This window comes from Amblyomma americanum, chromosome 7 (assembly GCF_052857255.1).
Source record: "Amblyomma americanum isolate KBUSLIRL-KWMA chromosome 7, ASM5285725v1, whole genome shotgun sequence".
Lineage (NCBI taxonomy): Eukaryota > Metazoa > Arthropoda > Arachnida > Ixodida > Ixodidae > Amblyomma > Amblyomma americanum.
The window spans coordinates 71,501,108-71,528,276 of NC_135503.1; the positions used below are offsets into that span (position 1 = coordinate 71,501,108).

General features: G+C 45.2%; 1 protein-coding gene across 1 annotated transcript; it reads left to right on the top strand.

Annotated features, from left to right (window-relative positions):
- Positions 1 to 5,947: 5,947 nt before the first annotated feature.
- On the top strand, positions 5,948 to 26,535 carry LOC144097214 (scoloptoxin SSD976-like). Its single transcript, XM_077629966.1, has 7 exons — positions 5,948 to 5,975; positions 15,857 to 16,274; positions 17,104 to 17,191; positions 19,053 to 19,198; positions 20,364 to 20,455; positions 24,167 to 24,279; positions 26,222 to 26,535. The coding sequence occupies exons 1-7, from the start codon at positions 5,965 to 5,967 to the stop codon at positions 26,278 to 26,280; spliced, it is 927 nt and encodes a 308-aa protein (XP_077486092.1). The 5' UTR covers positions 5,948 to 5,964; the 3' UTR covers positions 26,281 to 26,535.
- The last annotated feature ends 634 nt before the right edge of the window (positions 26,536 to 27,169 follow it).

Below are 27,169 nucleotides of genomic sequence, written 5' to 3' on the forward strand. Positions count from 1 at the left end.
TACACAGGGCTTAATCTTTGGCGAAATAAATTTTTTGTTTACTAGAGAATCCGCGTTCGACATATATTCAACAGAAGCAAGCTCCGCAGCCTATGCATAGAACTGTATCTGTGCGCAAAACGCAAGTATCTCAAGAGTTCGCTATCGAATAAGTATTGAGAATTTAATACCATATTATTTTAATAAAACTACAAGCCCACGTTATAGGTAGTCTGCTAACCGGAATGTTTCGACTTTTTAATAGGAGTCGTCCTTGTACCGCATACCGGAAATCACTGTACTTATGAAACGCAAACTTGAGACTTAGCTAACATTATAAACCACCGTATCTACCGCATACTGGCAGATTCGTCGTACATATCAACCCCGTAACTTCAGGAACGGAAAAAAAACTGTTACGTCGCACAGGTCGACCCACGGAAGCCGGGAACCGCCAACACACAATAAAGGAGATCGGATCATCTCACCACCTACGATGAGGCACCGCTTTGAGAAACTCATCCCCGAAGACGGGCCCCGCCGCGGTGGCTCAGTGGTTAGGGCGCTCGACTACTGATCCGGAGTTCCCGGGTTCGAACCCGACCGCGGCGGCTGCGTTTTTATGGAGGAAAAACGCTAAGGCGCCCGTGTGCTGTGCGATGTCAGTGCACGTTAAAGATCCCCAGGTGGTCGAAATTATTCCGGAGCCCTCCACTACGGCACCTCTCTCTTCCTTTCTTCTTTCACTCCCTCCTTTATCCCTTCCCTTACGGCGCGGTTCAGGTGTCCAAAGATATATGAGACAGATACTGCGCCATTTCCTTTCCCCAAAAAAACAATTATTATTATTATTATTATCCCCGAAGACGGGCGCCCAGCGCCAAGCGCGAAGGCGCTTCGTACGGGGGAACGTTCCACAGAAGACGCGATATGTTATGGTTTTCACTTCGCTTACTTAACGCTACGCACACATTCTTGACGTCCACAGCGTCACTCGCTCTCGCTGCTTTCCTCGTGACAGACGGGCGCTTTTCGGCTGCACTGAACTCGGGCGGGCTGCGGCTAAATTTATCGCCGCCTCCGGGCGTAAGGTGACGGCTCGCTTGCGTGCTGCCGAGAACGAACGCCAATGTTCAGCGGCACAGAATCACCGCTCGGCTGGGCGACAGGCTAATATTGTTGCGGGTTTACAACCTGCGAACGGCACGAAAAGGGCGCTGTTGGGCTTCGCGCGTTTTCGTATCGGCGTGATATAAGAATGTTCTGCGCTAGTTCCTTTGTTAGCAAAGAACTCGCGAAACCTTTGCTGAGTAACTGTCAGAAGCCAGCTGCATTTACAGTACTGTCGTCCGAGTCGTTCTCTCCGTTGTTCTTCACGCTTTTTCAGCCTATTTTGTACCTCTAACTGGCCCCGTTTTATATACTTGTTGACGCTTCAAGGCGGACACCACATTATTAAAAAAAAAACATGTCGAGCTAAACATCAGTAAATACGGTACTTATGTTTGCTTCTATTTTTTTGCATTAAACGTATTGAGAGTATCGTCAGGCTGCCGCATACCTTCATGTTACTGCATCACTGCCCATTTTAATTGCAGATCAGTGTAAAATAATGAAATTATAAATGTGGAATGGTACTGACCTCAAGTATCAGCATTTGAGCAATTACTCACGATTGCCTCAAAAGCAACATATCAAGTACCATTTCCTTTTGGCACCCTCGCGCAGGAGTGTCAGAGTCTAATAGAATTCACAAGTGATCAGTACTTGCTTGCTCATTCTAACGACTGTTTAATTTTCACATTCTGGTGGAAAACAGAAAGAAATTATTTCTTGCGCAAGTCTTTCTTTACGGCATGTGCTTAAGACCGCATTCGACGGCACATAGCTTTTCATTGCTCTCATTTGCATGGCGGTAAGCTTGTCCAAAATGGCGCATCAAGCCCCATCTCATGCAAGGTAGCTTTAGAGAGGTCTTGGGAGCGTTTTGCTTTTGTTCCTCTTTTAAATGCGGGCTGCTAATGCGGTTATTTTTCTACCGCTGCTCCTGAAGGCACAAGTTCCACTTCACTGCTACCAGCTAAAAAAACTACAGGACAATCAGACATCTGATACACCACTGTATGAAAGCAGTTCAATCCACTCTCGATGATGACTTTGAGTGTTTTACTGTAAAGAACTCTCTTAGTCTAAGCCGAGGTTTCACGCAAGCGGGACAATTTCTTTAATGGGTGAAAGTGGGCCGAGTTAAGCCGAGGGTGGCGATGGATTGGTTGGCAGCAGCCCAGCTAGTGGGGTGGTGGGGTGCAAAGCAGCTGCTCGTTAAGGACAGCTGGCTGTCCTACTGCAATTAGAATCCGATTTCGCAGTCAATTTTTTGCTCCGTTCTAATGTGTGGAGGCCTTGTAAATGGCCGAAGTACTTGGGCTGGCGTGTTCGTGGTGGGAGATGTTTCTTCAAGCTATAAGTTCGACGGTTAGGTGGTGGAGGGCGCTTCTAGGGGGCGAAGAAACCATTAAACATCTTATTATCTAATACCATCATCATCATCCTGACTACGCCCACTTCACGGCAAAGTCCTCTTCAATGTCTTCCCAATTAACCCTCTCCTTTGCCAGCTGCGGCCACCGTATGCCCTCAAACTTCTTAATCTCATCCGCCCACCTAACTTTCGGCCGGGCCCTGCTACGCTTGCCTTCTCTTGGTAATATGGTGGCATACAGCCGGATGCGATGAAGGTGTGGTTACTCTCCCTGCTGTGAAAGTTAGAAAAAAGCGATTGAAAGATTGACAGCTCACAAGCAGGGGTGACATAAGGCTTTAAGTGTAGAATTAAAAATGTATATAAAGAAAATGGCGAATTTATAGACCGATTTATAACATCCTTAAGGATATATAAAAATGAACAAAAAAACGAGCATGCTGGCAGCTGCTCCCACCCGTTTCAAAGGGGACGCTTTTCCATCCATCCATCCGGCAGGCAAGGATCGAGTTGGGAAGTGGATCAAGGATTGAGGAGGGAAGGCAGGGGGGCGGGAAGTCACGTACCTGAGGAAAAGCAGTGGAGAGGTGGCCGGTGGATGGAAGCTTCATTTTTCGAGGCTAAAGACTTACAGACGCCGAGCTTTCGCATTGCGACACTGGTATTGTTTCCGCAGTAAAATGGTATGCTGTTAGTGACCAGTTAAAGTTGGTATTACAGCGATGATCGGCTGCCGACACGAAAGACGCGGGTTAGATCGCAGCCGTGGCGGCCAAATTTCGAGTGAGGCGAAATTACAGTACATAATTGTACTGTGCGACATCAGTGCACGTTAAAGAACCCCAAGGGTGAACGAAATTTCCGGAGCCCTTCACTACGGCTTCCCTCATAGCCGGAGTCGCTTTGGGACGTTAATCCCTCGAAACTGACAACACTTACTACGGTGATCGAGCGTCACGATAGCAAACATTATGCTGCAAACGGTTTTCTTTCACGTGGGTGGTGATTTGGAGTAAGAGATACAACGCAGCATGAAGTTCCTTTAATAATACGGCCGCCTAATCGATGGGCGCGTTTCCCACGCTTCGATGGCTGTCTTCCTTGCTTTTCTTGCGGCAAAAATCTCCACGAGTTACTGGATGACCTGAAGAAAGGTGTTCTCGGCTTTCGATTCGCGGCATAGTTGCGTCTTTCTGTGTTTGAAGCTTTTAAGAATACGGATTACGCATGGCAATCCGAACGCGGATGACGATAGCGCGTATAGTTATCTATTCGAAGCTTGTGTATACCTGTGGGCGGCATTAATAATGAGAGGAGATTTGTGGGAGGTCATAAGCGAGCGCCAGGCTGGTTTTATTTTCCGAGCTCTTTCCATCACTGCCTAAGAAGGAAGCCCGCAACAACCTTTTCCCGGGAGGGCGCCTTATTATTGCGTAAGCATTATACAAGTTGTTTCACCTAACACTTTTTACGCAATGTTTAGAAATAGGCTTCTGGGTTTGAAGAGCACTTTTCTCGGCATAGCGTTGTTAGCGCTGCAGCAACATCCGAATACAGCCAAGACGCGTTAACTAGCAGTCTGATTAAGTAATACTGAATAGTTTACTTTTCAGCTACTACTGTTAGGCTCTTTAATTATTATGAGGCCTGTAGCCCACTGTAAATAATATTCATATGAGCTTATAGAATTTGGAAAACGCGGTTACCCTCGGTGCTGTGGCCGAACATATTTGGGCTATTTCGACGAGTTATGCTCACTGGAGAGGTCGCTTAGCCTGCAAGCTTCTTAGCGCATGTATTTTGCCGCGATGCAGCCAAAACTTGCTTGGCCATAGCACCGAGTGTAACCGCGTTCCCGAAATTTTAAAAGCTGATATGCATATTACTTACGGTGGGCTAGCTACACGCTTCCCAGTAATTAAGGAGCCTAACGGTAATAGTTAGAAAGTTAACTATTCAATATTTGTTAACCATCCAGCTAGTTACCACGCTTTAGCTGTATTCTGATGCACTTAAACGCTGACAATGTTATACCGACAAACGCGCTCTTCTTACTGAAAATTCCCAGTTTAAAAAAATGTGTAAATTCTCAGGCGAAACACTTTGCACAAAAGTGGGAGTCCGTGACCGTCCATGGCGTTCATGGCCCGAAATTCCTCAGTGACGTCACAATGCTCCCGCATGACGTCAAAAGTAGACCATACTGCAGTGACGTCTGGAGCAAAGACAAATATACGAATTTTATTCCCAAAGGTGCCCGGTATTGAACCAAGGACCTTCAGACAGCAAGGCGACCACGCAACCTACAGGCCGCAAAGCCGGAGTATTTTTTGGCTAATAGCCGCCGCGGTGGCTGAGTGGTTATGGCGCTCGGCTGCTGGCCCGAAAGACGCGGGTACGATCCCGGCCGCGGCGGTCCAATATCGATGGAGGCGAAATTCCAGAGGCCCGTGTGCTGTGCGATGTCAGTGCACGTTAAAGAACCCCAGGTGGGCGAAATTTCCGGAGCCCTTCACTACAACGTCTCTCATAGACTGAGTCGCTTTGGGACGTTAAACCCCCATAAACCATAAACCACTTTCTGGCTAATAAACGTGAGCCTAATGTATGCGTTTTGTTACGACTTTATGCTAATGCGTAGTTATGACATTAAAAAAGAAGGAATCTTTAGTGAACCTCGCAACAGAGCTCGCGATGAGACATTGCTTTCGCATTTAAAGCACGTAAGCAATCTTAAGTGTCATCCGTGTTCTTTTTCCCCTGCTCACGAGTCTATATAGCTGCTATTACAATTGGAAAGCGTCATAGAAAACTAGGTTGGTCTCAGCCACGTCATGCACAAAGGCATACAATTTTATTTATGTTATCTGTGTTATGATTAACATAAGTGGCATGTGGGGTGGGCATTTCTGATGCGCTGCGTTGACACTAGGGCTGCAGATCGTGACTTGTAGATAACACAAATATAAAGTTCTCCCTCTTGCGAACACACTAAGTCTAAATCACACTAACCACTGTTTGAGTCGCATTCCGGGGCAAGTCATATCTGCTAACGCCACGTTCCCATCAATAGGTTCTTATTATCTTTCTTTTTTCACTCTTATACTTCGTCTTTCAATCTCTCACAGTGACTTTTCAGACATGAGCTGGTGTACAACCTAAATGGGCTTCCTTTTAGACAGAAGTTAGTCACCTATCTCTCCTTGAGAGTGTTCACAAAAAGTCCCTCAGTTGTTCTGATAATGCGCATATGTATTCGTCGGCAAGACATTCCAATATCAGTATGCCATCCTCATGATAACATGATATATACGCATGTAACGCTCAATATATTTCTGCTGATAACAAAAATCAACACCAAGCAGAAAAAAACTGAACGGAAGTAGGAAATTGCTAAAAGTGTTCTTGTTATCGCTCTATAGCGTCACGAGGCAGAGCGTATTTAAGCAGCACGCATTGACTTTCTGGAACAGTGAAGTCAAGACAACTCGCTCGTGCACAACATGACAAGACCGTAAGTCAACCACGTTTTCTTGCTTTATACTAAGAGTAATTATAGGGAGACGTTTATGCTTTACCAACCACTAAAGAGGTAATGTTCAAACTTTTTTTTACATTGAACTTCGACATATTCAGCAGCGAGACTGTAGTTCTCAGTATTAATGTCCAATTTATATTTATATGTCACTTCAGCGTTTGCCTGCTTCCCAGTGGAAAAGGGGACTCCTTTTATGTACATCTTTCGCTAGCGGCACAAACGACGGGAATAACACGCGGCCAGTGCCATTCACGTGCTCCCCGAAACTTGGAACATAACTGTGTGACATGTGAGCAAAGGTTTTATTCCGAAGATATTTATTTAGTTCTGCACGTGATGGTGGAACAAGCCCGCAGCCATACTGTAAATTGTTTCAGAGAAAAAAAAAAGCGATTTTCATTGAAAATATTGTTTGCGTAAAACAGCAGCTTGTTGGGGAGAATGTTTTAATACTTATGTTCACCCAGTTTCTGATTTGTTACTGTTTTTCCTTTGCTGCAACATTTCATATGCGAGCAAGAAGACTATGTGTTGCGGTTAATTTGCCTGATTTTTAAGCTTGAACTTCAAATGGAATTGGGAAATGCGTGCATCAAATAACGTCATTGAGCCTTTCATTTTTGCTGTTGTGTTTTGTTGCTTATTAATTATTTGTGGCCTTTGTACTTTTTTTTTTCTTAATATTTGTACTTACCTATTTTCTGTATGCTCACCCTGCGAAAATCCCTTCCTGGGATTGCAGTATTAATAAATAAATAAATAAATAAATAAATAAATAAATAAATAAATAAATAAAATATTATTAGAACTGTAGATCACGCAGCCGTCCGTAAAAAAGATTCATGTGCTAAAAATTAGCACCTGGCAGAAAGTAAGCGCAAAACATTGATGGCAAGAGATCCTTAGGTACCAGAAAATAACGACACGAGCACCCTCCTCTTATTAGGAAATTCCGCTGTAAGTTGCATGCAGCGTCGGCGCTGAAAAGTAACGTATTGCCGCAGACATGAATCAAACCGAAGCGATCAGCTGGGCTAACGCGATCAAGTGCCCCGTATTTTACGCGGTAGCATACGGCTGCAGCAGCATCCCAGGTAGCAATGGGTTTTTATTTTTTAAGCAAGGCAGAACTACGGGGGGTAATTAAACTGCGATCTTGAACCGAGTGTAATACCTTGTTGGAAACATTTTCATGTCTCAGTCACCGCTTACCCCTCCTGGAAGCTCGTATTCAATTACAGTGAATATTGTAACTTGACATGCTCTGTTTCCCCAATATATCTCCGTTTCGCACTATACCTGAGATAAAAAAAATCTACGACCGCCTACGTTGTTAGGCCCTCATTGTCTGTACGAATAAGACCTCGCGCTTCCGTAAATTGCAAGACGGCTGATATGGTTTGTTATACGCAACCCTAACTTGATTAGTGTGGCGTGAAACTCTTTATTCCTCCCACTGCGGGCTCCTCACCATCTATAATTTTTCTATGTAGGCTGCGTTTTAATGAGACACATCGTACTCCCTCCCTAAAGCAGAAGAAAATGGAAGTTATTAACGCCAAAATTTTAAGGAGCTTGTGCGGCGGAAAAGCCGGTGTCATTGCCGTAGGCTAAAGCTTCTCCGGCTTCATCGCGTCGTTCTTGGTGAAAAATACCAGGCGCGCCAGCAGCAGAGGCCTGGCGCAAGTGCTCAGTCAATGCGCGGAACCAGCACTCCCCCTCCCCCGCGCGCCATGGCTAATTGCAGCTGCCGATAAGAAGCGAACCGGCACCTCCTCCCCACGCGCGGCTCCCAATAGCAGCCGAGGATAAGCGGTGGCGGCTTGATAACGCCGAGACGTTCTGCTCTTAAAAGCGTAGCTTAGGCGTCCTCCAAGTTTGTTTTTTCTTAGTTTAAATATGCTATTCAGCACTCGGCTATAAGTAGTAACCAGAAATCTGGAATATTTTCTTGAATGCTGGTATAGTATACTATAATATGAAATATACTATAAAATATTACACATGCTATTAAATAACGTAATTTGCTGCATATATTTTACGGCATTTTTCTTATGTAGTTGTTAGTGTGACATCCGTAGTAAGCTGCCCACATCACAAGCGGCGACTGTGCTCTCCTCACAGCAACTCATTTTTAAGCCAATTCCATTACTTGGGAGGGCAAAGCGTTGCCTCTGGGCCCCATCAACACCTCATGCATAACCCGGGGCTACGGGAAGCCAAGAATTACTCTGTCCGTACCAACAACCAGTGCAGTAGGTAACATACACAGTGTGCGCGGTTCCGACAATAATGCTGCTTTTTTTTTTTGCTCTGACGCACGTCATCAGCAAGTCGTTTATGGTACGCTCCGAACTGCTTTGACGGGTTTGGATAATTCGATTGCGCCAATACTGTCGAAGCCTACAGAAAGTGGGTCAGCTGCCAATTTTGCGTCCCCTTATTTGTTTTGAGTGTGCTGGGGGCCGGCTTTTCGTTGCAACTGTCCCCGGTAAGATGCAAACTGCTAAAAAAGATTGGCACTTTACCGACGGTTTACAGGCAATCAGTGACGCGTTGTTCGTGTGTGTGTGTTATGCCTTTTTTCCCTTCTCTCTTCCTCCTTTTAGTCCCCTAATTCCTATTCCCCAGAGCAAGGTAGCCAACCGGAACCCCTTTCTGGTTAACATCGCTGCCTTTCTCTCCTCCTCTTTATCTATCTATCTACAGGTAATCAGGAAGATAAATGAATTCATTTGCACGTATTTAGCAAAAAAACACCCTAACGTTGGGATCCATCAATGCACCTCAATCGCGCTGACCAACCAAACCTAACATCAGTGATTAAAATTTTGCTATGTTTTTCCATGGAGGAGTTTCCAAACCATAACGCGATTAGTGGGCTCACTAGTTAACCCGACTAACGTGTTCTAGGAAGTTAAACTGCTTGCGCATATGTCTTTTAAGGAAATTTACTACGCAATCATCTCTACATCATATTCAGAATTATAACGGCTGAAATGCCCTTCAGAGATGGAATTTAAAAAAATTAAGTTCTCGACGTCCGTATTTTGAGAGTGGATCATCGGTGGCCTGTACACCGCATATTCTTGATTTTTTTTAATGAAACGTAGCATAACAGCGCATCGGCACAAAATTCGATTTGCGCGCCGTTTCTAATCGAATGCCTCTGCAATTTATAGAGCGAGAGCTGTAATAACTGTGCTGGGTAATATACGACGAGGCTAACAAGGTGCGATTCGCGCTGCTGGTTTCAGGTGCGTATGCGGTTCGTGCTTTACAATGAAGTTCTTTACATACATACATACATACATACATACATACATACATACATACATACATACATACATACATACATACATACATACATACATACATACATACATACATACATACATACATACATACATACATACATACATACATACATACATACATACATACATACATACATACATACATACATACATACATACATACATACATACATACATACATACATACATACATACATACATACATACATACATACATACATACATACATACATACATGTTTTATTTTCCACGAAGGAGTGGATGGAGGCCGAAAGTCGTGTATCTGCGCCTGACAAATCCTCGGAGGTTACAGGTGTTTAAAAAAGAATCAACCGCGAAGTAGGAGCAGCTCCGAGCGGGAAAGGATATGGAGAAGGGCACAGGTAGTCGGGAGAACGGGCGCGCGTCGAGCAGGGGAGAGAGTAACGGAGGGGATGCAGATTAGCACTTTTACCGCGCATGCGCAGCCTGCGCAGCCAGTCCCAGCGTCGAACTGAAAAGCAAAAAAAACACAAAAATTGCAGGAACACTTAAGCGCCGCCCTTAAGGATATGACGCGATAGCGTTTTTGAGTTAATGCCCATGTATGCGGAATTCGCTATTCTCAACTTTACATTCATGGTCCCTGCAATTCATTTCGCTGTATTAAAGCTCGACAGACATACTCACTGTCAGCAGAATCACGATGTTGCGTGAGAGCGGCGGTAATACTCCACGGGTGCAAACAAGGTGTGGCTTCGTTAGTTCAAGCGCAAAAGCGCTCTCGCTGATTTTCTCCGTATCTGACGTGAACACGGCGGCAACATTGAACTCGGGTGGGCTGCCATTAAATTTACCGACACCTACCAGCGTAAGATGACGGCTCGCCTGAATGCTTCCGCGAACTGTCGCCTACGCTCCGCAGTCATGACGCCGCCCGTCTGGGCGTCAGGCACAAGCTGCGGTTTTACATTGAGGTGTACGAAGCGATACCATGGTGGGGCTCCGTGCTTGTCTTCGTATCGGGCTTACCTTTGCATGTTCTGCGTGGCTCTCTTGAGTTGCAGGGAACACGAGAAACCTTTGCTCAATTAAAGCCAGAAGCCAGGTGTTTTCACAGTAGCGTCGTAGGGGTCCTTTTCTCCTTTTATTACCCGCATTTCTTCAAGCCTGGTTTGCGCCCCCAACTGGCCGTAATTCGCCCATTGGCCGACCCTGAATACAGTGTTCGCAATATTGACAACAGAAAAAAAGAGGTCTACCTATTCACAAGTAAATACGGTACCTCTTCATTTTTTTTTTCTTTTAAGGTTTTCATTGTATGCAAGGATAGTACTTTCCTCAAAATTTTTGTTTATTTACATTTGGTGTGAGTGCGTTTGCTAGGGTGTTCTTGAAGGAATTCGCAAGTCGGCAGTGCTCTTTCCTACATCCTGAGGATTTTTTTTTACTTTGACATTGGGGTGGAGAACGGAAATCAGGTATTTCATGGCCAAGTGTTTCCTTATAGCAGGTGCATATAGCCGCTGAAGGCAGCGTATCGGTATAAGCTGCTACGACCTGCATTGTGGTGAGCCTGGCAAAGATTTTTGCAAGCCTCACCCCGTGCAAGGAACTTTGGACAAAGCTTAAGATCGACTCGCTTCTGTCGCTGTTTTAAATGCTCGTCATTAATGCGGGTGCTTTCTCATCGCTGCTTCTGCAAGCTGATACTCTACTCATCGGTTATTAGCTAACAAGGACATGCTGTTAATGGTCCCTTACAGATAGTCTTACAGAGCTGATCCAATGCAACAATAGCTAAATGTATGTTACAGGTGATTTTCTTTTAATGTGGTGCTAGCAAATAGTACGTTTAACACTACTGCAGCCTAATCTAAAGCAGCTCGCATGCTTCGATGGGTGCCCAAGGTGCCCCGAATGTGAACTGGATGGACGGAATTCCGTCGCTGAGTGCGTCAAGGTTTCAAGCTAATAGATTGAGCATGGGTATCTCAACGTGTATGATCGCAGCGTATATTGATATCGACTCGAAGCAGTATACCTGCGGCTGGCATTAACAATTCAAAACACTGCCGGGTCGCCCGAGGCGAGTGCCAAATTGATTTTAGTTCCACCAGCACCTAAAAGGCAGTGCGCAAGGAGTTTTCCTAGGTTGGCGTGTTATCTTCATTTGCCCAGAAGCATAGGCCAATAACACGGCTGTTAAGCACCTAATCTATGTGTTCATCTCAGGTACGCATCTTTGGCGCAGTGCGCTGATAGTACGCGGCATATCATGACTTGTAGAGGCCACATATACAACTACATACATTTCTATCGGTTTCTGTCGCGTCATGGCGCAATCATTCGAACCACTTCTTGACTGACATGCCGAGGCGTGTCATCTCTTCCAACGCCATATCTCATCAGTTATTTCTGATTTTCTTTCTGGCTATTGCCGTTCATCTTTTAATCTCACAGAGGCATTCCTCAGTCAAGTACAAGCTAGATAGGCTTGAATTTAGGCCTAAGTTAATCGCCTGTCTTTTAGAGCCAGTACTCATAAAAAAGATCGCAGCTGTTCTGATAATGCGGAAATGAGTTTCACAGAGCGACGTGCCCGTATCAGTATGCCATCCGCGTATTTAAAAGATATATACGCATATAGCGCGAAAAGTAATCTTGTGCGCGGATAATCATGTCAAGAAAAAATATACAATGGAAGTGAGCAATCATAAAATGAGTTCTCCTTATCGCTTTACAATTTAAAAGGCGGTGAGTGTTTAAGCAGCACGCATTAAACCCCGAAGCGTTCAAGTCGTGACAATTCGCCCGTGCAAAATATGACAAGACCGTAAGTCAGTGACTTTTTTTTTGCTTGAGACAGAGTAATTAAATAGCGAGGTTTGGTGCCATCCGAGAAAGAGGCCATGTTCAAACTTTTTCCTTATAAATATAGACACATTCGGCCGTGAAGCACTAGTTCTTAATTACACCGCATTTATTTTTTATATTTATCTCTACTTCTTTACTTGCGCTGTTTTGCTGATGAAATTGCGAGTTTTTTTTATTTAGAGCGTTCGCTACTGGAAAACTCGATGGGATTAAAACGCGGCCAATGAAACTCGGTAACACTCCGTAACTTGGAGCTTAACTCTGCCACTTATGAACAAAGGTTCTGTTGTACGATGAGGCTTAATTAGTGCAAAGCATCATACGGAAACTGACTGGTGGACAGTCTTGTAGTATACGTTTCACAGAAAAAAAGAACACGCTTCAGCGTATTGTTTGCTTAAAACAGCCACTGACAGGCAGCAATTTTGCAATATTTTATTGACAGTGTATCTAATTCGCTGCTGTTATTAAATTACGGCAACATTTTGTGTGCGAGCAAAGAGACCTTATAATGGTTATGATGCCTGATTTAAAAACCTGAGCTTCAAACGCAAGAAGAAAATGGTACATCGAGTAACAATATTATTCTGGATATAGATTCAATCAGAAACAAACGTCTATGCATGAAAAGTATTAGCAGGCCGAACTTTAATGCAAAATAAAGAGGGAAAACGCCCGGCAACTATGCTATGGGGATGACGGACGTAGCGAGTCCCTTCAATTCAACCAGGATGACCTTGGCAACCTTCCTTGACTCTAACACTACTTCTGATGATAGGTTCCGGTACTGCATACGGGCTACGTGACATTAAAATAGAAAAAAACCACTTGATACTCGAAAACAGAATACCATCTGCTTCATCCAACCAGAAAGCACGCTGCACTTTTCAGCGCTGTATTGGCGCTTGGGGTTAATATACTGCATCACGCGTAAATTAAACCTACGCGAAGAGCCCGTGTAACACTATGAAGTGCATATAGTTGGAAATGTCACGGTCGCGATGAGTTTTTTTTTGTAATTTTTTATAATAAGCAGAACAGGGTAATTTAACATGATCTTGAACACAGCCCAACAACTTTTGGCGCCAAGTTTCATGCAAACTATCCCCGCTGAACATATTCAATTCCAGTACTTATTGTAATTCATAATGTTCCGTTTCTTATCATCTTCGAGAGTAAAATCTCGACAAACGCCTGCGTTCTTAGTCCCTCCTTATCAGTTTGAGTGCTACAGTTTGCGGTGCCACATATTGCAAAGAGACTGCGTTCTGTTGTGATAATGCTACTCAAGCTTTCTTAGCGAGGTGAGAAATACTTAATTGCGCTCATTCCGAATTCACTATTTATAAATTGAAATGAGACGCATGCCCTGCCTACTTAAAGCACATTAAAACCGTACCTATTTCGCTGTAATGTATCTTATTTGCCAATGGGCTTTACGTTTGAATTAAACATATAGCATACTTTAGAACTACCTGGCAGAAGAACACCGTGTTTATATGTTGGGCTTGCTTCCTGTCTTTTACTACTCTTCCTTTCAACAACAACAAAAAAGCAACTAAATACCACATTTTGCTGCATATACTTCCGAGTACTTTCCTTAAATACTTCTAATTGTCCACATCACATGCTACAGCTGTGCTACAGTTACAGCAACCATTACTCAGCCCATTTCATTCTAGGGCTGGCGGGGTGGACGGAGAAAGAGTTGGGTTTCGAATCCAGCACCACTGCGTACAGCCGTGAGAAATATGGAAGAGAACAATGTTAGAGCGTTAATTTCTTGATTACTTCGTAATTATGTGCGACAAGCACACTTTTTCCTAAGTAGTTTTCCTCTTACGGCATAATATGCAGGAGTCATTCTCAAAATTCTAGCAGAGAAATAACCAGAAAATTTGCAAATATGAGTCAAAAAGCTTGTTCTCTCCCATATTTCTCACCACTGTACATTAACCGGATTACAAGAGGGCGGGACTTACTCTGTCTGTGCCAACGGCCGACAGCGCACACTTTGATCGCGGTTCCGAGAATTATAGTGGGTATTTTCTGTTCACGCCGACGCACATAATAAATTAGTCTTTTGCGGCACGCTCTGAAATGCTTTTACGGCTTTGGCTAATTTGATTGCCCCAACGCTCGCAAAGCCTTTCGAATCTTTGTCACCTGCCCATTTATGCTTGTTTATTTCTTCTGAACACGCGCTGCGCGTCAGCTTTCTGCTGAAGCTGCCACACGGTAAAATGCTGGTGACTAAATGAGATCCAGACTTTACCAGCGGTTCACAGAGAATCAAGAGGAAGGTGCCATTCATTAGCACGTATTTGACAAAAACAAGCCCAAATTTGAAATTCATCAAAGCAGCTTAATGACACCGAAAGAAAACAAGAAAAAGCACGTACAGGCTGGAAACTTCAGTGATGAAAATTTTGCCAATTTTTTTCCTGAAGGTACTTGGAAATCATAGCATGATTAGTAGTTCAACCGGTTGCAAGCGCGGCTAACATGTCGTTCAAGAAAGTTTTATTTTTCGCGTGTATTTCTTATCCAACTTCACTGCGCAATCATCTCCAAGTCATTTTCAAGCTTCATAAGTCTAAAATACTCTTCAGGGGTAGAGCAGACTGGAGAAGGAAAATGAGAGGCTCGTGGAGGTGGAGGTAGAAATCGAAGTTCCAAAATTTGCTTTGGGGGGATTGTGCGCCGCATATTTATTATTTGCTTTTAGAGGTCGCCTAACACCACAAGTGCACAGAATCCGAATAGCACTACATTTCTTTTCGAATGCAGATATAATTTTTATTCACCTAGAATATGGCGGAGCTTAGTACTCGTTAGCTGATTAAAGCTACGAACAAGAATTTTTTTTCTTCCGCGAGTTACGCTTTCGGCAATTTTATTGCGTGTTCCAAACAGGAAATAACTCACGGGCTTAATGCTTAGTGAGACTGCATGGGCGAATTCGCGAGATCTGAACATATTCTACCGAGGCTTCCTACTGGCGCACAGGGCTCTTTGTGCCAATTGACGCTAGCATTAATACAGCCTGCTGTGATGAAGCATTTGTTTTCCGACAAGCTGCACGAGTGGTCAGTGGTAATGCTGAAAAGCGGCCAGGATTAAGAGGGAGCTACAAGCTGTCGTGATGAATTCTGTTTACATAGGACACCTTAAGGTGATATACATTGGTCTGGAGGTTCGTTGTACGGCCAGATTAAAAGAACAATTTTTCGGAGAGGGCTGCATAACCGCCACACTTCATTGACGTCGCTGCCAACATAGCGAGTTTGGACTGGTGTCGAAAACTGCACATCACTTTTCCGTCTATTTTATTTCTCTTATAGCGCAAGACGAACTTACGTCGAATTTTTGTGCCCTTCACCGCAACATTAAAAATAAGAACCTCAAAAAATTTTCCACGCCGTACGAACGAACCACATGTGTCAAAAACTTGGCTTGTTGATGTTGATGATGATGATGATGACCTCAGGTTTAATTCACATACCCCGCGGCGGTGGATTGGCCATGGTGCAATACTTAGCTTGTTTTGTTTTTGCTCTGCCGTCGTCGTTGTCGTCAACGTATTTGTTACTGAGGTGATTTCCTTCTCTAACTGAGAAACATCAAAGGCTTCTTATCACTGCCTGTACCTTCATTGTTCTTCTCTCCTTCCCCACAACGCAGAAGCCTATTGGCGGCCTTGCTGGCCGCTCTGGTGCTCGGAGTAGCCTTCAACCTGGTGTTCGCATCGGGGGGTACATGGCAGCCCCAGGACCCTCCGCCGCAGTCTCCGCAGGAACCGCCTCTCCAGCAGCCTCCGCCGCGCCACCGGCCTTTCCCTATTCCCCTCCCGTCGTGGTGGAAGCCGCACCAGAGGCCGCACACCCCGACTCGGGAACCGCGGCCTCCCCGGGTATGGCCCTTCCCCATCACGCTGAACCTAGTGCGGCCAGGCTACTGGGGCGCCTTCAACGGCACCCTGCTGCAAGCGGTTAGCCCCGATGAGGTGATACGCATCACTCGACTCCACAACCAGCTGCGTCGCACGCTGGCATCTGGAGACCTGCCAGGCTTCCCTCCAGCCGCCGATATGCTTCGCATGGTGGGTGTGCGGAAGGCAGCGGGTCGTTGACTTAAAGAAGGGGGGAGGGGGGGGGGCAGTATTCCTGGTCATTTGTACATGTTTCTCTGCGCTAGCCGAACGCTCATTGTTTTCTCATTGTTTGACGGCGTCGCTAGAGCAGCATGCCGCGGTCTTTCGAAAACACCCGCGTTCTCTTTGCTGTTGAATAGACGTCTTCCACGCGACCTCACGAGCGCCCTGATAGCGAACCACGTTTAGCTCCCAGGGTGTTGTCCGGAGTTAATGGTGGCGGGTGGATTACAAAAACAGGCAGGTTCACTATGCACACCTGCTTTTCTAATAAATGTGGTGCTGTGACGTCACTGCAAAAAGCTGTAAGAATGTTATTCAACGCAACTTGAGATTGCGTACTTTCGAGGATGTTCCCTGCGTAGTATTGTATTTGAGGTGGGCTTATCATTTGTAGGCCTTGATGCGGGCGCTTTTTCGTGAAGGAAGGGCGAAAGCGCTATGCGTCTCTGACTATTAGCTCTTAACCATAGACAATGGCGAAAAGTCTAGAAGTTGTATTTGAGGTCTCAATGGTTTGTCTGAAAGATTACTTCGAAAGAAGAAATATTGTGTAAAAAGATGAGCTACAGCTCGTATTAAGGATGCAAGCAAAATATAGGTGCAACGCGCTAAGACAAATAGGGAATTAAAAATTACTCAAATTAACATCGTGTAAGCCGAGCCCCCTTTTGCACGCAATATTTATTAAAAGTGTTTGCGGTCCGCACAGCACAATCGCTGTCTTTCTCACCCATTAACAGCTCTCGTCAACTATTACCTTTTTTTTGTTTTACAGGAATACGATGGAGATGTGGCCCGTCGGGCTCAGCTACACTCTCAGAGCTGCCGCTTCCAGCACGGTTGCTTCGGGTGCGGGGCCGTCGGTGAGTGCTTGCGTTCAGCTTTTCGGCGCCGTACTTTAGACAGTATAGTGACGAGCAGAGAGCATGCAAGAGATAGAAATTGATGATGATGATTATGATGATGATGATAGTGAATGGCCAGGGCGCAAGGGCATTTGCGGCCAAAGAACGCCATGGCGCAAGGTATTTTCGTTTGTTGAAGGTGGGGTCAAAGACCCATTTCCGAAGCATTTCAACCTGATTAAGCCGAGCACCAGGACAGGGGAACCTTGTACCCATGGTATCATCGGTGGGTACCCGCCGGCACTGGGCATCGAACCCCGCACCTCCCGCATACGAGGTGGCTGCTCAAACCACTAAGCCACCGCTGCGGTAGGGGTAGCAATTTTAGAAAAACTCATATGCCTAGCGCTTACTTCGGGAAAACGCCATAAAGGCTGGGTAAATGTGCGTTCTTAAGCATTCCGTGACGTTGCTGCCTCAATCCATATAGGACGCACGAACTAATTCGGTTAGCTACAGTGGCAACCAATGACTACTATACGACTGTTTTGAGCTTTAGACTCCTTTTGGCCGTTTTTATTTTTCAATAATGGCACAAAAAATGGTCATTTATTAACTTTGCAGCCAACTGTCAGCAAACCAAAAAATGTTTGGATGAATCCTAATTGTCTTAAACCGGACACAGAGTACCAGAAAAACAAACGTCAACCTGAAGTCGCCAGAAGTCAGAAATGGCAGTTGGCTTGGTTAAGGCCCAGAAAGGTAGCCTGCCTTTCAAGAGCCGCATTGAAACGGTAAAGCATTCGTCGTGAGACAAACATCGCAGTTCATAGCATTATCGTTTTCCGCCTCTGTCACTGGCAAAAGTCGCTTCATGCAACGTGAACACTCGTTTAAATCTCTGCGCGGGCGATGATTTCCAATTTTTTTATGTGTGTGCGCCCGAAAGACCAGGGGATAACACACACTACGAGTGGCAACTAATGTTTATGAACAAAACCGAAATACTAGACAAACATATATCAGTAAGAAGGATCGAAAGAAAACAAAGAATGGGGCGTTAGTACATCCAGGATCCTCTGGCAGGTGGTGCTATCGCTAACGGTTCCCTAAGGAGAGTTTTGAATGGAAATTCCTAAGCTCAGAGACAGGATGGATAGGCAAGACATTGGGGTCGTCCTAGCAGACCCCATGTTCACTAACAATTATTAACTATTTTAACTGAGTCTAAAACCATTAGGTGATATCGTTGTCTTCGAATGATATACTGCGCAGTGGGAGCGAAAATATGCGAGGAAACGCAGCGTTTCCTGGAAGGAAAGGTTAATGTGCATAATATAGCAAGCCCCTTGGATTGGACTCACCTTGGGGGAAAGGCCTAGGAAGAGCGAATGGACAGTGCGCAATAAAAGGTTCTATGGCAGGAAAGCTATGGTTGCCGGAATGACGCAAGCAACTCTTCAATGGGCACTTAAGTAGAAATAACGCAAGTGGAGGCCTTGTGGTTTCAGCATCTACTCGTAAGCAGGAGAAGCAGAGTTCGATCCCCAGTGTCGCTAGGTACCCACTAGTGATGCAATCGGCACACAATTTCCCCTTTAATCCATTCTTGTGTGGACAAAAAAGCTGTCGTTTCGCCATAAAAAAATGTCATTAAAATCACTTAAGAAGAAGCAAACAAATTTTGTTTTCCTGATTGCTATCATTTGCCACGTTAATGTGGCAGCCCAGGCGGTCGTAAATCAAACCTGCAGGCTTGTTGCCCTTAAAGAAAGCCTAAGCCGGAAGCAGCCATTTAACGCACAAGTGTAATCATTAATACCGACTTTGTACGCCACTATACCACACTCATGTTTCTGTTTCAACAACAATGATACAGGAGGCTACATCGGACAGAACCTGTTCCTGGCGCCCAACGGCAACTGGGAGCAGGCCCTCAGGTCCTGGTGGGAGGAGTACCGACAGACCAGTGGAGCCATCGTCAGCCGTTACAGTTTTTCAGCCAGCAATGGTCACTTCACGCAGGTAGGAAATGACTGCTGAGTAAGATTGCAGCTTGTTTCTGATCGCTATACCCCTGGGTCAAATACTTGGTTTCTCCTGGTTGTTTCCATCCACCGTGTCGTTTTTTTGCGACATAAAAGCAATGAAGTTGTTGCTCCAAGCTGCCTGTTTGTCCCCGCTTGTGACTGGTGCCATTAGGCTGACGCGTTTACCCCTGGAGTAAACTTATGGAAGAAGCCAGCTCGAAAGTAAGAAACTGGCAAACACGAGCTCTTTCTTCGTGGGCTCCTTCTATGGGGAACCTGCGCTGCCAAGGTGTCACTGCAATTGTGCCACTCGGTGACTCAAAACTGATTTTGTCAGCCGCTTGGGCCGCTGCAAAAGCGAGAACACATTCTGCGCGATTAGATACCCGCGTTTGGCTGACAGCACTTATTGCCTAGCTTCTCTCGGCGTAGCCCAGATAGCTGACGCACGGCACGTGCGCCTTCGACAGAGCGCGGAGGCTCACGCCAATAAGCGCCTGAAGGTGGCGCGGAGAAGTACTAATCGTCACACTTCCTGGGGCCTTAGGGTTTAGAGATAATAATAGTCATGTAAATAAATCTGCGGTGGAAATTAGCAAAAAGCGGTTGGAGGATCGGTGGCACAAAAGCAGAGAGGTGACATAAGTTTTAAAGTCTAGGAAAACGTTTTTTTTTTTTTAAAGAATATGGCGAATTTTATTACAACTTACAGCAGAGTTAAACAAAAATAAAGGAAAAAAACTGAGCATAGTGGCAACAACCACTGCCCCGTTTCAAAGGGGACGCTCCTACCTTCCATCCATTCCATCCATCCATCCATTCTATCCATCCATCCATCCATCCGTACTATCCAAAACTGCTTGCCCTTCTCGCTGGGCAGTGTGTTATGGCGCTGCAATCGGCACCGAAAAATTCAGCGCAAGTTCCCCATAGGTCTGGGTTTTAGCTTGTTTTTCTTTAAACTGCAATCGAAGATTTAAGCCTATATAGGCGCTCAGTGCTAAGCTTTCAGTTGAGTGCTGCGGTCATGTCACACACAACAATCGACACGCTTTAGCACGCTTTCCCCGCAAGCATTTTTCATCCTGCAACTTGCCATGCATGTTCTTGCTTTATTTTATGTCGTTCGGTCTGTCCGCAACCGTCCACGTCATTCACAGATGGCCTGGGCCCGTAACGCGAAGGTTGGCTGCGGAGCCGCCGACTGCCGCCAGCTGGGAGGACGCTTCATGGTGTGCAACTACGAGCCGGGGTGAGTGCTCATTCATTCATTCATTCATTCATTCATTCATTTTTTTCTTCACCATTTTGTTCTCCTCCCTAGAGTAGCTCCGATATTGACATTTCCAGCTGTTGGTTGTTTGTCACACGCAGCGTCAAACGAATTTTAGAAATGCTCTAGTTTTCCTTCAAGAGACACCAGCGTTCTTTTAATAGAAACCTTATTGGCCGTCATAATACCATTTGCAATGTTCTAAACGAATGTATCTGTTCTCCGTCCTACCTACGCCTGTCGCTAAACAGCATGTGATTGAATGTGCCGGCCAACTCTTTCCCCGCCATGGCCACCAAGTAAAAAAAAAACGCTAAAATAACGTCCTACTGGATGCACTGGTAGCCGTTTGGGCGAATTGGTTGCTCATGACGGCAAATGCTGCGCTAGTTATACAAGGACGAAAAATAGAGTACATGGTGCCTTCATCGTTCCGTCCTTGTGTTACGAACCCTACATGTGCCGTCTTTAGAGCCATAGACTGATCGAAAATAAATAAGAAGCAATAAGTTCATCCGTCTCAGTCACCTGTAACTGCACACTGAAACAGCTTTTCGTAGTAACCGTGTTGTCCAAAAGGGTATGATAATTTGATTTTAGCCTCAGCTACACTTGCAATGTCGAGCGGTGGTCTTACGTATACAAAGGAGACTTCCTGGTGCTTAAAACTGGTTGTCTCACTATTGTGTTGCCGTCGAGTAGGAATCCCTTAGAGCATTGCGCTTACTTCACTCGTCGCCCTTTGTCTCGACGCCCGAACTTTTCGCCATTATCGCGGACGCATGAACTTAAGTAGTAATAGCTGCATTACCTCTGTCCGTGAATAGGTAAATCCGGAATGTATTTAGCGCTGTACCTGTTACCGGCCTTTTCTGTTATTTTAGTTTGTCCGACTCGCTTCGGTGACTTAGTGATTGTGGCCCTTCGCTGCATGCGTGATTACGCAAGTGGAAAATATTTTAATCTGCTTACTGAGGGTACGACGCTTGATCAGCGCTGGCTCATTTGCGAAATGATTAATACAATGATGATGCCACCCACGTCTGCCGCTGCCTCTGAACTGGCCTTCAGCCAGTACAATTAGCCGCAGTAGCCTATGACTTCTTCAGTTGATTGGTGACTGAGGAGCAGTGTGCTCAGCATCACGGTCCGCGTTATGGCCCCTGGTTATATTGCTCAAGTTGGCCTTCGCTGAACGGTAGATATCCTGGTGGAGTGCCTGCAGAGTGGCCGAGCCCGAGCCTGCATATGTAGTTATGTATCTTTTTGGTGCGTAGTTTGGCATTCAGGCGGGGCGAAAACAACGCCTATCTAGAGGAAGCAGGCTAATAGAGCTAACACTGCATAAAACAGATACAAGGTAGAAACCAATCCTGTGCACTGAGATTTCAGAGCAAGTTGAATAAATACCCTGGATGACCAAAGCTAATTCAGTACACGTTCTTACGGTGTTTCTATTCTTTTAGAAATGACGTCAGCGCTGCGCAAGACAAAAAAAATAATGGAATACAGAACAAGGCATTACTAGCAGGTGTTATGACTATTAAATACTGACTACTCAGCCGCCAGTAAAGTTGTGTTGTTGGTTGCTCCAGGTACTAAGCTTCCTTTATTTACTTTTATTTCTTGTGTAATGCCAAATGTGTGCCAAGAAATGCACCGGCTAGCCACGCAACAAGTTTTACTCAAATGCCTGAGGCTCTGCGTTCAGTATGGCGCACAAAATAGGTGATTTATGTTGGCCACTTAGCCGCCACGGCCGGGGATGGAGAAATGCAAACTGATAATACTGCAAGATGCGCTTTGTGTAAACAGATGGGGCGTGCACATCAATAAGTTCTCTGCGCCCTTCAGAGACGCATTTCCCGCAAAGACCTAGTGGTAGTGCGCATACTGTGCCGAATTTCTCTTCTGAGATATGCAGATAGGCTTACGACTATAATGCGTGAAAAACGAGGGCGAAGAGTGAGTACCTGAAGCGGAAAGCATACGGCACACGACCGTCTGCCTGTGCGATGCGACGGGACTGTCAGCAAGCCCCTCCCTGCTTGCAAATAGCGTGACGTTGAGGGGCGTGACGTGGTAGGCGAAAACAGTATCGATCAATTTCTTTTCGCGTGTCTCGCATACATCCACATATATTCCTCTGTCGCACTTTCCTCACTCTTGCTCTACCGGGCTGTCAGCAAACGAACATTTTCCGTGGGAGCCGTGCCACACCCGCGCCGATGACGTGAGCACGGAGGAAAAAATTTACACATCTGTGTTTATTATCTGCAAAAGTGCCGCGCAGTATTGGCATTTGTGTTCACTTGTTGGGCAAAGCCCTTGTTGCCTTGTTCGATTCTAAAAATTCTTGCCAGTGCTAAACGTTATATTTATTTTATTTTTGTAGTAACAGTGAAAGCTGTGATGCGGGAAGAAGGGGAGAACTCGGCAGCAACAACATGCCTCTGGCCTGCGCCAGTACACTCTAGTGAAAAGAGGAAGGAGTAATGGTTTGCTTAAGCGGATATAGAGAATACGCAAATTTATGCGAGGGTGGAGGGAGCCATGTACTTGATCTAAGCGACAAAATAGTCTCGCCAATATCACACACGCACACTTAACACAAAGCCTTCATAAATGATTCTGAGAGAGACGCCCAGGGTGGTCTCTCATATGGTGTTCGAGGAAAAATTGCTGGTGATTTAGCTCTTGTTAACTCTGGTCGAAAGCGAAAAGCTGCATCTCCCTGGCTACGTTTGTGGTCGAGCGACTGGCGGTTTTTTTATTCGTTAAACGTCTTGCTTTCTTCGAAACGACATAAACTTCGCGACCATATGGCTTCTCGTCGTGCGGCTACGGCAGGATGTTCATCTTTCTCCATCGCCCCAGGCGTCTGGCAGTGAGCGCGCACACACGCGCTTATATACCCCTCGACTTCTTGCACCTCGTCTTCTATATGACGTCAGATAGAGAAGCGACACCACCGGCTATTACGTCAACCACCTCGACTTTGACCTTTGAGCCTTGAGCCTTGACCTCTGACCTTGACCTTATGGACCACCTTGGTGTCGAACCTGACTGCCACCAGTTATGCTCATGATCTGACCTCTAGATACATTCAAGGTCAAACTTTGGACCAGCTGACGGCTCTAAAAGCTGGCGCAGTGAAGCTTTTCGCTTCAATAATGCACGCGTGCTCGCGCAGTTCACTACTGTTTCCACGTAATGATAACGAGGCGCGTGTCGATCCAAGCCTTTTTTTGTTGCAAGCCAATATGAGCTGTCATTGAGCGGGGCTACACGGCGAACCCCCCCCCCCCCCCCCTCCCCCCGATACAATCAACATTTCTCACTTTTCTTTATCTTTTTAGTGTGTCTTTTTCAATACTTCACCAAACTGTGGCATTATGGATTAACTGTGATGGATCTTTGCGGGCGTACGAATATACACGAGGGTGCGCACCATATGACAAAATAAGTTAGGCTAACATTTAGCATTACAATATTTCGGCGACTATTGCGAAGAATTACTTAACCGTGCTACTTTATGCTGTTTTTTTTTTTATTGAAGTTCTGTATTCGCCCTTCTATGCCTCTAAGAATGGAGGTCGAAGTTTTTCTAAATAAAAATCATCTTTAGTGCCTCTCTCACTATTCGACGGGCTTGACCTGTTTTAATTTATTTTTTTATCTTGCTCTCAGAGGCAACATGATTGGCCAGCCGGTGTACAGGGAAGGATGGCCCTGCTCTCAGTGTCCCCAGGGCTCGACATGCACTTCGGTGGAGGGCGAACGCACGGAGATGTCACTTTGCGGTGAGTCCAACGCGAACACTCCAAAGAAGTTTCAGTGTTAGACGCAGTTCTAACAATGACGCAATTTTTTCCCCCTTTGCTGAAGGGGAAGTTTCTTTCCTCATCCTTTTTTTGTCAAGCGAGTTTCTAACCCCGGTACCGCAGTCTAAACCTGTTGCCATGGCGGATGCCTGGGATGCTCGCGTGTCGATAAGAGCCGGTCATGTGCGCACTTTTCGCCCGCGGCTGATGCGTGGCAACACGGGCCCCAAAGTACTAGTCCCATTAAGCTGGGCGCTCTACGAAAGAAGTTTCCCTGGAAGTTGTGTAACTGGTTTGGAAGCTTGAAAGTTTTAAAGCTTGTTTGATAAGCATAAAGCATGAATTACGAACGCACAACTTGAGGGGCCCAACACAAATCTCTCGACCACTGTAAGCTAGCACAGATCACGTAGGCGACAGCTACATTATAACTAATTTATTTAGCAGGAAACATGAACACTAGTGAAAACACGAAGTAAACGCATCTTATTTTTAGGCTAAAACACGAACCAAAACACTAAACAATACAGACTAGGATGAATTGAGTAGAAAAAGTTTTGACGGATTAACAGACCCCTGTTGACCCGAAATTGAGGTGGAGTGTCAATGTGTGGTGATGGCGTTACCATGTCAATCCAAGCTGGCTGTTTCGTCAGAAGACTTTCCTCTTTTTTCTATTTGTCCGCGTGAATTTATTCAGCCGCCGGATTCGCAGCGGTGATGTTGAGAGATGTTACTAAGCAGCAAAGATGTGGCAGACTACGTTACGTAAAGGTGCTCTTTGCACCTTTACACTGAGTTGACAATAATAACATGAACTCTCATAAGAAAACAACAAATTTTCATTCGTGCTCAGTAAAAAAGGAGGGGTTCATGGATGTCATCTAATAGTTAAATACGTGTTTTTTTTTTTCTTGCGAAGGATCAGTTATCTATAAATCTATTCGCTTCTTAACAGGAATCACTTAGTTTCTAAAAAAGTGGTCAGCTTCAATTAACATGTTCATCGCGCGGAGAGCCAAAACTCCATGAACATCGCAGGAATTCCATGCAAACCTGTTGGCGACAACCGTTTTTATTTTCGCGCAGGTCTTGAATCGTCGAGCTGCATAGGTCAGAATAGTACATTTAGTGACAATGCCATTTGGTGACGGTGAATATACGCGCAAATATTTCGCACATCTGCTCCTTTTTTGTGTGTTTTTTTCTTCAATAGAGGAACCAGTGGCAACCATAATGAGAGAAAGAACATCTTATTGGAAGTATCGCGCAAGTGAATAGTGGGTGCTGCGCAATGTTTCCGCTTTTTGTGCAAGGCTATTAGACATCATTGTACTCTGCGCTGCAATTTATAATTCTTTTAACAAAACCAACGCTTGAAGATACGGACAGAAAGGTGAGACACACATATGTGTGTGTTTCTCACCTTTCTGCCCGTGCCTTCAAGTGCTGTTTTTGATAAATTCATGACCAACGCTCCCAACAAGCCACTTTGTTATAATTCTTACTCCTATTAACGTGAAAGCATCCGAAGCCCATTGTGGACGAAAGGTGTCATCAGGGATAAAGCTTGCATACTGGCTGGAAGGAAGTGACATCAGTTCAGTACCTGCCCATTGGCTGGCGGAAGTGGCGTCACCAGACAGGAAGTTGACGTCCCTTCCGGTAAAGGCATCAACAGTTGCTAATGCTACGCCATTGCCAACACATACTGAAATTAAGTGCCCCTCGGAATTCTGCCGCCCACCAAACACTTCTCTTTAGTGGTGGCGAATTCGTGGATCGTGCACAGTACTACAGATGTACGATCTGGCTCCATAAGCTCAGACACAACGGTTCGCGGAAGCAAGGCACATTTCAATAATGATATAAATCTGACAAATCTGGCCGTTATTAAAGTGATTTTTTTCTTTTCTTTCAGCCAATCAAGGCCTCAGTTGTCCGGCACCTCAGCCAGTCGGGCCTGTCAGTCGCACGTGATCGGCCTACGTTTCCATTGAAGTTACATTCCGGCTTCCCTGTTGCCGAACAATTTATGTCATCTCTCACCCAATTTCTCACTCTTAGATAATAAATATTCCAGTAACATGCATCTGTAATATTTCAATCCTTCTTAAGTAAGCGTTGAGACCTTACTTCTTCTAAATCTACATCTGTGGCATCGTGGCTATGTTTGTTTTCGACCCTCCCAAGTTGGCTTGCATAGCTGTTTCTTTGTTTAATGGAGAGTCTACTGTACTTGGCAAAAGGAATGCAATAAAACGTGACGAACCTGAAATCCCTAGTTCGGCAATTTTTTCTTAATTATGCGGAGTTTTCTCAATCGTAACAACTTTCACGATAAGCACCGTCACAAAGTCAGGAAGAGAGCCGACGGGTTTTTAATAGCGAAGTATTGAAGTAGTAAGTATACGGTAAAGCAAGTCAGGTTGCCTAGTAGTTGGCGGAGTCAGCATAATCTCAGTAGTCAGTGTATGATTTGTGACATCGAAGAACAAGAAACGTCTACCAATATTCGCAATGGCTGCTTCTCAAGGATCCATCGGACATATGTTAGCACAGCGAAGCATTTAGGCCTTCGCAAGAAAGAGCACCGACTTCAAGACGAACGCAAGAAGCGCTTATTAGCCGGATGAAAAAAATTAGGAAGAGAAACCTACGTGCTCTCGATGTTTTAAGTTGCAACCCCAGCGACACAATCAAGGTTCTTTCATAAAATTAGCCTTCCAGAGCTTCAGCTTCTACTCGAATGCCAACATATGGCGACATAGACTCAAAGCATTGCAGGTCCGCAGGGATATCATTTCGGCACGGTTCATTCAAAGCTAATCATTTCCGGCTCCATAACTCTTCATCTGTTTCGACGGCC

Coding starts and splice junctions, on each gene's coding strand:
- LOC144097214 (XM_077629966.1), top strand. Junction 20,456..24,166: donor GTGTGCAACTACGAGCCGGG/GTGAGTGCTCAT, acceptor TCTTGCTCTCAG/AGGCAACATGATTGGCCAGC. Junction 24,280..26,221: donor CACGGAGATGTCACTTTGCG/GTGAGTCCAACG, acceptor CTTTTCTTTCAG/CCAATCAAGGCCTCAGTTGT.